We start from the raw sequence: 13,420 nt of genomic DNA, 5'->3' as shown, positions 1-13,420 counted from the left end.
ACATAGATTACTAGAAATGGGATAAATTAAGATGTAAGAGTTAGCCAATAAGAGAGCTAGAGCTATTGGGCCAAGCAGTGATTTAAATAATACAGTTTCTGTGTGATTATTTTGGGGCTAAGTGGCTGGGAACCAACAAGCGGCCTCCCTGCTACACCCTAGGATACTCCCTCAAACTTCTGAAACAGAAATAAGAGTCATGAGAATTTACTGATGGAGGAGTGTCTATGTGTTAATTTTATTGGTTAATAAAGAAATTGTTTTGGCCCTTTAATAGAACAGAAAAATTAGGTAGCTGGAGTAAACAGAACAGAATTCTGGGAAAGAGAAGGCAGACGCTTCAGGCAGTCGCCATAAGCAGTCACCATGCCTCTCTTCTTCGAGATGGATGCAGTTTAAGATCTCTCCTGGTAAGCTACCCCTCATGGTGCTACACGGATTACTAAATATGGGTTAATTAGCCAATAAGAGGCTAAAACTAATGGGCCAGGCAGTGTTTAAAAGAATACAGTTTCCATGTAATTATTTCGGGTGTAAAGCTAGCCGGGTGGCGGGATGCAGCCCCGCTGCTCCATCTACAGATTGGCGCTCCAACATGGTGACTAAATCCACTTAAAAACCTGAGAGGACTTTAAATAAAGGAGAGAGAGAGAGTTTAACACAGATTTTTGCTGTTTGCTAGGACGTGCCGCCATAGAGAGATTTCCTGTTTTGGCAATAGCGGCAGAGAAAAAGCTGAGTCATTTTAAAATGTGGCATCCTGGTGCTATGCTGCCACTGCAAACTCTGGCTTTAAAGCATTTCAATGGCTTTTTATAGGACTGGATGTTTGTGTTCCCGCTCGGGATCAGGAGGAAAGTAGCTGAGACCATGCACTTGGCTCAGCTCTTCCTGCCTGGGCAGACGGCAGAATTAGACTTGATAAGGCGGGAGAGCATGGCAGATTTCTGCGGCCATACAGAGAGATGTTTCCAGGCTACCCGGTGCTCTGCTGTTCTGCGTGTCAGATTTGGCTGTAACTTGGATGAAAAGAGTTTCTATGCTGCATGTTCAGTCTCAAAATTAAACTGCTAAATGCGACTCCAATTTGGACTGCTATGTGCCTGGAACTGTATGCGGCTCAGGGGCACCAAATGACTGAGAAAGGAGCAGGAATGGCTCTGGCTCTGCTCCGCCATGCTGAACTGTGCTGATCTCAGACAGGATCTATTGTAATTACCATAATAACAGCACAATTAAGGTTTAGGCTGGACAGGACACATGTGGTACCATATTACCTCTACATGGTGCGACTTAAGTTTTTAAGAAATGCTTAGCATTTTAAGAAATGCTCCTGGATAATAAAAAAATTACAGATTCACAATAGGACGGATTCAGACATAGAAGACCTTTAAATGATTCAAAATATTAAATAAATGTACATAGGCTTGAGAGAGAAAAAATATATAAAAAAAGTTAATACCTTTAAAAAAGGGTAAAGTCTTTAAAGAGACACAATAAAATAAAATGATAGAATAAAAATAAGCCACATAAAAATAAAAAATTCACAGAGAGTCTGGATTATATATTTTATTATGTTTTCTTTAAAATTTTTGACTATAAAATAACTAAACACAGAAAGACATTTCATTATATGGGCTGCCAGGCTAGACCAAAATGGACATCTTAACAGTATGTCTTCAGAATTTAGATCTAAGAACATAATGCTTTAAAAAAGAGGGTCTTCTTTTGTTTTCACAGAGGATGACACTCTATGGATTGCTTCTATCCCAATATGGTATGATAGACCATGCCCTCCTGAAAAGTTGCTATGAACATCTTCAAAAAATTACTTCACTAAATTGCTGACTGAGATGAACCTAGCAGACAGGTTATACCATGAAAGACCTAAATAACAGCGCCCCCACTCAGCAAAAAGCAGTTTGGAAAGAAATAACTGTGCCCATATTCCCAAATATTGTTTATACATGTTCTTTTACATTTAAAAGGGGATATAATATAGATATAATTTACATTGGTATGGATTTTAAGGTCAATTTTGTTATATTTCTATAACAAAATTTCTAATATTGATTAAAGTATTTTGATTATGTAATTCATTTTAAAAACTGTTAAAAAAATTAGGAAATATAGGTTGTTACTGGATAATCATCAATAATAATAAAGCTTGTAGTTATATTAATTAGATTTTCTAAATATATAGAGATATATTTCAATTAGACATTCTTCATATCTTTCAAAGACTATAGAACATGACATTTAAGATGTTTTAATAACTTAGGGCTTTTCATGACAATGAAACACGTCTGCTCCTGGCAGCACCAATCTACTTCAAGAGGAGGATGGACATCAATGAGGTTCCTTATGGAGTTTGTTAGCCATTTGGGCAAGAAACTGCTCTTACCTGGACTGTTACATAAGCTGGACACAAAGAACCCGCAGAGAGAGGACTGCTAATCTTGCCTAAAGATGAGATAGTCTTTCGGGGTTCCTGATTCATGAAAAAGTCTGCGAGACATTCTGCAGGACACAACAGAAACTGACTAAACTGTCTTTAAAATTTCCTGCTTCATGGAAATGTCTGATGGATACTATGGGCCTGAAGGCCAAAAATGGATGCCCCAACGATACAGAGGAACTTTGGGTGACTGTCCAGGCAGCGAATTTTCTCTGTCATTTCTAGAGTTTAAAAGTTACACATTTCTTGTTTACTTAGGTAATATTATATCCTTCTAAAATCTTTGATGGAGTTAAAAAATAAATAGTTATAGCTTTCCTTAGTAATGATAAAAGATAAAAGAGATCTAAATATTGTAACTGTAATTCTTGCTTGATAACTGCTTTATTATATATAGTTTTACTATGTTAAAATTAAAGCCTTTCTTTTTTGTTTAAACAGAAAAGGGGGAAATGATGGAAGAGTGTCTATGTGTTAATTTCATTGGTTAATAAAGAAACTGCCTTGGCCCTTTAATAAAACAGAAAAATTAGGTAGCTGGAGTAAATAGAACAGAATTGTGGGAAAGAGAAGGCAGACGCTTCAGGGAGTCGCCATAGGCAGTCGCCATGCCTCTCCTCTCCGAGATGGATGCAGGTTAAGATCTCTTCTGGTAAGCCACCCCTCATGGTGCTACATGGATTACTAAATATGGGTTAATTAGCCAATAAGAGGTTAAAACTAATGGGCCAGGCAGTGTTTAAAAGAATATAGTTTCCATGTAATTATTTCAGGTGTAAAGCTAGCCAGGTGGCCGGACGCAGTCCCGCCGCTCCATCTACAATTTACATAGTGGATTTATTACAAAGCTGTTTCACAGATGGAAAAACTACAGTTTTCCATTTCTCTGGTTCAGAATATTGAGGTTTTTTTAAATGAAAATGTTATTACTGAAGTCATAGATGAATGTCAAAAATGGCCTTCTAATTCTACCTCTCACAATGAAGTAGGCTAGTTACCAAGAAATTGCTGTCAGGTAAATTATACAGGTAAAGATGAGGCAGGCCCAATTCCTAAATTAAGCCCAATATTCAAATAGGTTACCATATGTAGTTCTTGAGAATCCTATTGGAAAACACTGATTAAAATCAGATAACTAGTCCTTTGCATTTGCCAATAATTAGTATGACAATGTAAACAAACAGTACTTGCTACTTTTTGGAAATGCCTATCTGCATACACTCACGTCTCCATCATTTTAGTTAACAACATAGAGACATGTGCTTAATATATTCTGGGTGCTCAGGATAAATGTACAGAGATAAAACAGCAGGATGTCTCTGGAATCATTCTGGGAAGATGAGTTAAAACTGAAAACTGAGTTTAAAACAATAAACCATATGACATTTTGCAGTGCAGCAAACTCTAATTAGAAAAAGAAAGAAAAGTGTTGGTCATTGATAAGATAATGTACCAAGGGCTACAATGTTCTTTGAATGACCATCACTGAGTTGGAACTGTAGTGAACTTGAGAGTGCTGAGCATGAACAATATCATTCTGGCAGGAGAGTGTCAAGATGCTAAACATTATATATTGTAAATGTATAAAGGGTAGGAAACTATATCTGAAGGAGAGGGAGAATGTAGTGAAAGATGGCTGTAGACAACAGGCCAATTATGATTTTGCTATTCTAAGGTTTCTGGTTAGCACTTCAAGGAAAACGGTAATACAGAAAATAATTCAGTGTTGTGTGATCCAATATGTATGTGAGGTCTGCTCTGAATACCATCACTGGAGTAAGTTTGGGAGTGGATGAAAGTCACCCACCTATCCTCCTGAGGGTCCCAACACTCCTTTTGGTGGTCTTCCTGGTCTCATGTCACATGCATCAATTACTTTCTCCCTGTCTTCAGAGCTCTTCACCCCACCCATAGTCCCTTTTTGGGTTCATGCCCTGTACATCTTCACACATGCATGTCCATATAACACAAACCCTAGGATCATATATGAGAAGAGACCTGTGGTAGTTGAAGAGATTTTTAATGATGACCAGTGTTAACCTCTTCTCCCTCTTTCCTTCAAGACCATTTCAATATTATCCAGAATCTGAGTGAAACAGCTTTGGGGAATCCATGCTAATCTCTACGGATCCTTCGAGGTCACCAGGGTTCATCCTTTGAGTTTCTCTCTACTTGCGACTGCTCATGTTCACAGTGACTCATGACAAAACTTGCCCCCTTTCACTCTTTCTGTAACGATGGTAACAACAAATCCAGGTTATCGTTAGTCCTTCAGTCTAGCAGTTTGACTGAGGGTCTAGAGACCTGTTGAGAGGTTCTTGGTCTCCAGTGACAACACAAGGCTCCAGATCAGAATAGTTCCCCATCATGCCTTCATTCACAGTTCCACATGAACCTTGTATTGAGGGCAAATGAAACACTCCCCAGCTCATCTCGTCTCACAGCTCTTCTTTCTCCTTTATTCAGATTTCAACGAATTTCAGACAAGCAGAGGATCTTTCTTTCTCTTTTCCTCTGCCCTCCCGTGTGATCCACCACAATGAATAAATTCCAAGCAAGGCCCTTTGTTCCCATAGCCTCAAACCCACCAATTTTGATGACTCAGCAGTACCATCTCAAACTTAGCTTTCTCTCTAGGCTTCTTAATAACTATTTCGTTGAAGATAAAATTTATAGAAATGTTCATCAGTCAAATTAGATTTCAAAGCAATGTTGATGGGAAGGAAAACACATTACCATGGGTTTAACACGCACAATATAAGATACTGTTCTTCATTTTGTTTTGGACGGAAGAAACCTTCAAGGACACTGGCCTACTTTCATACAGATATAGTCTCTCAGGTCATCACAGGTGGTACTGTCTATGCCCCGTTTGTGCAGGAAGGCACAGTCTCCATAATCATGAATTTTCTTCCTGGAACAAAACAAAGGGTTGGCATCTTTATTTATCAGACTCAGCACAGCCTCATATAATGAATCTAAACTACAGTGATCACAGTTCAAATGTTCTCTGTGAAGAGAGGATGCTAAGTAAGCTCTTATTGTCCATCGTACTTAACCTCTGGACTCTGCTGGGGAGGTACTATGTGAGTCCACCCCTCACCAGCACAGCCAGACACTCCATGCTGCCAACAAGGGAAAACTATCATAATCCTTCAGAGAGCGGTCAGATTGTTCAGTTTATGTCAGTGATGAAAATGACTAAAGCATCAGATTAGGCATTTAGAGATGGTGTCGGGAAGAGTGTAACTCACATTTTGGGGAACATTTTTTTATTTACTGTTATGGGAATCCCGTAAGTGGAATGCCTACTTCCCAGGGGTGCAGAAGGTAACTGCATTTAAATATAAAGCTTTAAAAGGACTGATTAAATAAGATCTTTTTAAAATTAATGTTTTTGAAATTAGATTCTAGGCACATCACCATCCTTGGTTCATAATAATGTCTTTTGGATAAACACTAATCCTATAATCTGAGTGTGTTTCTTTTTCTTTTGCCATGTTGAGAGCGAATCCAGGGGTCCTTTGCATTGCTAGGTAAGTTGTCTACCACTGAACTATACTTCCCTACCCCATGTGCCACTGATGCTTTTTGAAATACAAATGATTCAGGTCTTTCCTTGAGTGTGTGCACAGGCTGAGGCACTGGAAGTCAGAATGAGATGTCAGGCACCTACACACCAAGCAAGAGGTCAAAAGAAACAGACCCTGACAACACCTTGACTGTGGACTTCTAGACTCCTGATCAGTTGCGTAAGCTGCTCAGTCTGTGTCATTTATCGTGGTGACCCCGGCAAAGTAACACACCAAATTCCACCAGCTCATACCTTTCTCTCACATGTCTTTTAAATGAAAATGGCAAAGTAACACACCAAATTCCACCAGCTCATACCTTTCCCTCAAATGTCTTTTAAATGAAAATGTATAACATCTTAAACTGTCAGTATTTTTTTTTTCAAGAAAACACCACAGGAATTGTGTTTTGTGCTCAAAGTTAACTTGCATCATAGATTTCTTATATTGGTTTTCAAGTGAAAAACCACAATTATTGGTTATATTGTTGCTTTCAAGTAACTGTGTGTTTTCAACCTAAATATAAATAGTATGATCATGGAAACTTCTCCTAGTTGGGGAAATTCTTTTGGTGAGGTACAAAATATTAATACTGCAGAGTGAGCACCTGCCATGAAAAAGGTATGCAGTGTGTGAAAGTTTGAGGCGCCTCTGTGAAAAACAGAATCATTCCACTCTGAAGTTAAGGAAAATTTAAATGTTTCCAGAAAAAAAATAGAATCTAAGGATACAATTAATTCTTTAGACTTGGGACAGCAGAGAAGTTTTGGAATTTTCAATGTAGCCATCATTACATCTTCGGATACTCACTCTTTACCAATGAGAAGTGAAAGACACACACACACACACACACACACACACACACACAAGCATACACAGGCACACAAGCATAAACTGTACTCGGGAAAGAGTTAAACTGCCTAGACTTTTATCAAGTCTAGAATGAAAGGAAGATAGGTACAATCCAATTAAACACACAGAAATACACAGTGGCATTAGAGGGCAGATGCTCCCAAAAGACCACCAGTTTGCCTGAAGGTTCTCCTCAGCATCTGCTGAAGGCCCTGGTTAGGAAATGTAGTTAAAGAAACAGTAGATGTAGCTGTCTATAGAGCTAGAATTTTGACCATGATTTATAATTAACACTAAGTCAATTTCACAAAGGCTTACAAATCATTGTATTTTGTTCCATCTGTCCAAAGCCAGAGTTTGCCCAAATTTTGTTTGTTCAGTCCAATCCAGTATGAAGATCCTACCTTCATAAGGCTCATCAAAGTTTCCTGTGATAAAGAAGAACACTATCAGGAACATCATCTAGAAGTCTTATTCTCAGTGTGTGAAAAGGTACTGCCCTAGTCTGAGTCCCACATGCTCTTACCACAGGCCCTGCAGGTAGCCAAGTACCTAAAGCCCCATCTTTATATTTGTTATTGGAAAGAGAGAATCTATTAAGACTGAAGTTAGAATGTGGCACTTTTGACCCTAATTCTGAAACACCCCCTTGTTTTGCCCAATGTAAAAAACTAAAGTCTTTGTAAAAGCCTGCAAGCCCCTTGTGGTCATACCCATACTCATTCCTCCACTGAAGACAGGCTGATTGCCTGTCTGTTTTCAGTTCCTTGACTATTCCAGGCATTTACCTATCTTAACCCTGTGCTGCAGGTGATTTATTTCCCCAGAGATTTCATCCCCTTGATGTTATTTCTTTGCTCAAATGTCATCATTTCAAGGAAATGTGAACTTTTCTCCAATCTACCGTCTTGTAGAAGTGATAAACACTTTGATTGTACCTAACATGCTGTGTAATTTTCATATTTTCTGTATTTCTAGCTGTCTGTCTTCCCTGTTGTGCTCCAACTTCCCCAAAGGCAAAAGACCAGTGTCTTAACTACTGGGCATGCTCATTTGGAAATCTAACCAGTTCATTCTTGGTGTTGAATTTAGCCAGGTCTGCTTCTAAGTTTCCACAGGTCTCCTTTGCAACGGGCCATGAGTTTTCATGTTGGATAAGGAAGAAGCAGTTCTGGTTAATTTTATGCCAGGCATTCATGCATATCTTTGCTTCATCATCACACGTCTTATTTCTTGTTACTCTTGTGATTCCAACTGAAATGAACACACAACACGAAAGACACTGTGAGAAAAGCGAGTCTGTCATTGTAAAAGAGTCTCCTATATTTCACACTGATGAAAGGAATTCCACTTCCACATCTCATTTCAGTCAAATGGCTGAAATGACATTTAAATGAATTTAGTCATTTGCTCTGTGATGACAGATCAACCAAGAGCACAGCAGGAGAGAAAAAAAAAAACACTGGAGAATTAAGATCTCCATGTAACTTAAAATAGTAATGAGCAACTTCCAGAAATGTAAAGTCCCCTGACAAATCTTTCTCTGGTATTTTCATACAACTGGAATTTATTTACTCATTCACATCTCTTATAATTGGATATGGCACCTTAGATATTTTACCACAAACTAATGGATTCCTCTTTAGTCATAATATCAAAGAGTTGGTCCTTTCCTGTTGGCCTATCTGATACTCAGTTGTTTCTCAGAAACAGCATTTCCTCAGAAGTTGAAGCTATAACTTTGTCCTTTGTTTTAGGGAAAAAAATTTCAAGAAGGGGAAAACACTGAAATTTAACTTTTACGCCATTTCCCATTTTCTCCTTAACTCACAGCACTGGATATATGAATTTACTTGTTTGTGACTAACCCTGAGAGAAAGTGTTTAAGGTACTTTTTTACCCTAAGACTGGAAAAACAAACAAGTGACCGCCTCCTACTCAAGCTTATGAATGGGAGACTACTCATTTGGAAGCATTAACTTGCAGTAAGGTTCTGTATACATAAAACCTGATGTGATAGCACAGCAAAGACACTCATTTCACTGAAATTACTTGGAAAAAACCCAACTTACCATAAAATATTGGGTTCAAATATACAACTACTATCAAACAGTTGGCTTAAAACCCGAACTATCAGAAATGCAGTTTTATAATTCATCTGCTAGCTTATATTTTCTTTCATTTGTACATCCAACTACACCCCAACTGAGCACTTACCCTGTGGCAGACATTTATATTTTTGTAGTTCTAGGAATACAAAAATAAATATACCATGAAAAAAAATTTCGTTTTCATGTAAGTTGCATACCTGAAACCATATAGTTTCTCATGAAGAGCATACAGGTCAAGGGATGAGTATGACTGCACAACATTCAGGGTAGGTTAGACACAGGTGATGCCTAGTACCTGAAGAAAGGTGGACTGGGGAGGTAAGTCTGCCTCCAGCGTAAGAACACATTTTTCTAAGCAATGGGAAAAGGTGAGCATGCCTGGCTTGTTCACCAAATAATGAAGATGCCCACATTCCTACAGACTAAGTGAAGGATTCAGTAGTACAGGACATCAGTAGCTCAGGATGACTAGGTGCCTTAAGGGCAGCATAGCCATTCATAAGCCTTTGCTCTAAATGAATAAAAAACCATGTAAAATTTGTCAACAGATCTGATAATTTTTCTTAATTGTTAAAAATAAACTCTGTACATATGGATACCATTAGTCATATGTGATTATGGGACCATGAAATGTGGCCAGTTCAAATCTGATTCACTTTTATTATAAAATCAAAGTAGGAAAAAATAATGTAAAAATCTCATACTAGAAAGTGTATTATGCAGTTGCATTAAGAGATCACAGGGAGAAGAGAGACAAACATCAGAGAAGAAAATGAGGTGCTGGCTGGTTAACTGGCAAGTGACTAAGAGAGAGTTCACATTTGGCTCAATGAAAGGACAGTGGCAGTTTACTGATTATATTTGGAAAGCAGGAAAGAAAGGAATAAAAAGTACATAAGGCTTTTGACTTTGAAGTTAGAACATATTTACTGTTCCCTGGTGAGGAGGACCATAAAGGACACAAGAGAACACAGAGCTATGAAGAGTTCAGGGTGAGGCCACAACTAGTTAATACACGGTTTGCCATTAAAGGATGACTACCTGAACTCAATCTCCAGAAGCCACAGAAAAAGCTAGGTGTGGTGACACTCTCTTGTAATCCCAGCAGTGGAGAGGCAGATGCCTGGCTAGCTAAACCTAACCTGAGCCCCAAGTCCTAGCGAGAGGTCCCTTTCTCTAGAACAAGGTGAATGAATCCTGAAGAAAGACCTCCAAGGCTGACTTCTGGCTTCTATGGGAACCTACACTCTTGCACACACACACACACACACACACACACACACACACACACACACACATACACGAGGTGGAGGAGAAATATTTCAGCAGGAACACTATTAAGTTTGAGATAAGCAAGTAGTTAGATTTTATTTTTTAAATGATTGAATTCAAAAAGCATCCCAGATTAAAGATGTATTTATGTCATAAAACTTTGAGACCTGTTCAGAAGGACAACAATGCTTCAAAGACTGGGTGCATGAAGAGACATACTGGAACACCGTGCAGGGGGAAAGGAGGAAAGAGTAAGGGAAATAAAGTCAGTCGTGATGTAGGCCGGACAGAAGCAGTAGGACTATACGGACTTGAAAGCCAAATGGAATTATTTTTAGGAAGGGATTTTAAATGGTGTGAAGAACTAGAGGTCATCTGAGTTGATGCCAGCAAAAGGTAAACAATGTACAGCTCTCTTCCCCGTCCACCAATGTCACAGCTTCAGCCTTCTGTGATAGGAGCCTTGGGTGGGGCGAGGGTGGTATAGACGATTTATCCAGAGCTGAGTCCTCATATTTATTACCTACGTCTGCATCAACCACTGCTTGCTTTGAAAAGATTTTTCTCAATATCAAGTTAGTGAAAATTCCAACATGAGTTAGGGAGGCCTTCCCTCTGAGGCCCATGCTTGTTGGATTGAGAGTGGACTTTTACAGAGAAGGGAGTGACTTGCCTTTGGGGACATGGCTGCAAGAAGGCTGTCCATATCTAGATATAGGCAGTGCTAATTGGATTGAGGATCCCCTCAATCAATTATCACAGCAACAGAACAAAGAGCGTGAAATTGGAAGGGAGCTTCTGTGGATGGTACAAAGGAGATGGCTATGACCCAAATACATTGTATAATAGAATGAAATTTTCTAAGCGAAAAATAATTTTTAAAATGAACATGGAAGGCTGGAGAGATGGCTCAGAGGTTAAGAGCACTGACTGCTCTTCCAGAGGTCCTAAGTTCTATTCCCAGCAAGTACATGGTATCTCACAGCCTCTATAATGAGATTTGGTGCCATCTTCTGCAATAAAGGTATACATGGAGTCAGAATGTTGTATACATAATTAATAAATAAATCTTTTAAAAAAACAAAATGAAAAAAAATGAAAAAAAAACAAAAAAACAAAATGAATGTGTATTGTCAAGTAAAATTGAACAGATGATGGCTATTAAGTAGTGGCACTAACTTTTTGGTAAACAACGACAGGTTTCAAGAGAAAAGAAGAAGCAGAAACCTGATCAAAGTGGATTTAGTAGAAAGTTTGAAAAGCAAGGGCACTTGGGTTTAATTCCATGGCAAGAGCCCATGCTTAGCACGAGCAAGGCTCTGGTTGAACTCTAAACACCATCATGTTTAAGAAAAACTTAGCCATTTGAGCTACAGATGTAGTCTGTTGGTGGTAGATCATGTGCTTGGAATACACGTAGCCCTGGAGAAAGGAAGGACCTACGGATGAATGGAAAGGAGAAAGGCAGGCAGGGAGCAGAGTAGGGAGAGGAAAACAAAAACACAGAAAAGATTTCAAGAAGGTTTCTGTATTAAGTAGCAAACATAAGCAGCACTTATAGCAAGTATAGGGGCTAAGGAGAATTTTTTGTTTTTACTCCATTTGGGAATAAGCTGTGACCTTTATTATGTCGCTGATAACGATGTTGTATGAACAACAATGGTATATGGGAGACAAAAGGGCAGTGCTAGTGACCGAGTAGGACAATACAGGGTCTAGCGTAGAATCTGGACACCCCGCTGTCAGGAAAACCTCTTTGGTGGTTGGGGGGGGGGGGGGAGGGTGTCTCCCACCATTGCTTCTGTTAGAATAAGGTTCCACACACTCACGGGGAGCAGTAAAGGTTAACACACTCTGGAAATGCAGCACAGCATGACCTCACTTTGCTCTTTACCTCCACCGCCATTACAGCTGGTTCGATTTTCTGACACGAATACCCAGCCTACAAGATCTCACCGTGGAGTACACACCCAACTCCGGATAAGGCTTTATCTGACCACCAGGACTCACTTTCGTCCTGCTTCAAACTGAACAAACTTCCGCCAAGTAATTACTCTACTCACCCACAGCTGATGGCTTGCGATTGTCGCTGCCCAGTTGGAGAGGGGGATAAAAACCCTTTCTAGGCATGAAGTCCCTTTTTGGGATGAGCCAGAGGTAATTGGGTGCAATACATATTTATCCAAAGACTGTTTTTCTAGGAGGCAAACGGACAGCCGAAACCAATCACTTACATTTTCTAGGGAAACTGAAAAACCCCCAAAGAAGCACAACAACACCACCACATAGCAGGGTCCACAGGGTCAGCAATTTCTTCGCATCTGCACATAAGGCAAACAGACAGGTCACTATTTACCAGGGAAAAACAGCAAGCAAACAAAACCCCCATTAAACAAACAAACAAAAAAATCCATACTCTCTGTGTCCTATTCACAACTCAGTCTTTGCTCTATTTGGAAAAGGGGGAAAGGTGCTCAGGAGTAGCTTTGCACCTAAGGGTCATTTCCAAGAACAGGGAGGTGTAGGTGTATTCTCCAGCAAGGTTTGCAGAACAAAAACACAGTTCCGGCCTTCCCCAGAGGGTTTGGTTTCGTTTTGTGGTTTTGGTTGTTTGTTCTAATGGAACGTCTCCTTTTGCAGCTAGGGAAGGGCGGATCTGGTGGAAAGGTAGAGTTCCTTTTTCCTTTTAGTTTTGAGTCTTTGTTTTGTAGATGACGACAGCGATCATTTTCTTTTAAGGTCCACCTGAGTACCCTCTGCCTCACAGGCTAAGCAAAGGCTACCAGTCTTAGCCTGCAAACAAACCCTGTCATCTCCTTACCAAACGTTGTCCTATGATGCCCAGATACATGGCTTGTCTGGGATGCTCTGTATAAATTTTCCACCATCATCTTGAAGGCGCTCCAGTGACTACCGAGGCAGAGAAATTTCTTAGGACAAAAAGAGAACTGATAATCATATCCGTTGTCAAACCTTTGGACTCTGAGGGCCAAGTTTCTCTGGGGTAAGGGACGGAGCAAGACTGATGGACAGATGATACAGCAGCACTCCAGCCTGATGGTTTGGCACTGAAGCTGCGCTCGGATCCAGCGGGCCAAAAGATCTCTCACTGGCCCTGTCCTCGCTCCTCTGTGAGAGTAACGGCAGCGGGACAC

The 13,420-nt window shown here is 39.7% G+C and overlaps 1 protein-coding gene across 2 annotated transcripts; it reads right to left on the bottom strand.

Annotated features, from left to right (window-relative positions):
• Positions 1–4,461: 4,461 nt before the first annotated feature.
• Positions 4,462–13,420, bottom strand: LOC119807704 (C-type lectin domain family 2 member E-like). Of its 2 annotated transcripts, none has more exons than XM_042054583.1 (5): positions 13,087–13,420; positions 12,500–12,586; positions 7,949–8,136; positions 7,287–7,310; positions 4,462–5,372 (listed from the first exon to the last, which is right to left on the bottom strand). In XM_042054583.1, exons 1-5 carry the CDS (start codon positions 13,154–13,156, stop codon positions 5,358–5,360), a joined length of 384 nt encoding a protein of 127 aa, XP_041910517.1. In that variant the 5' UTR covers positions 13,157–13,420; the 3' UTR covers positions 4,462–5,357. The 2 variants fall into 2 exon arrangements, with proteins under 2 accessions (XP_041910517.1, XP_038175731.1); XM_038319803.2 differs by having other exon boundaries at positions 7,201–7,310; positions 13,087–13,419.

This window comes from Arvicola amphibius, chromosome 2 (assembly GCF_903992535.2).
Source record: "Arvicola amphibius chromosome 2, mArvAmp1.2, whole genome shotgun sequence".
Classification (NCBI taxonomy): domain Eukaryota; kingdom Metazoa; phylum Chordata; class Mammalia; order Rodentia; family Cricetidae; genus Arvicola; species Arvicola amphibius.
This window is presented reverse-complemented; position numbering and strand designations above follow the sequence as displayed.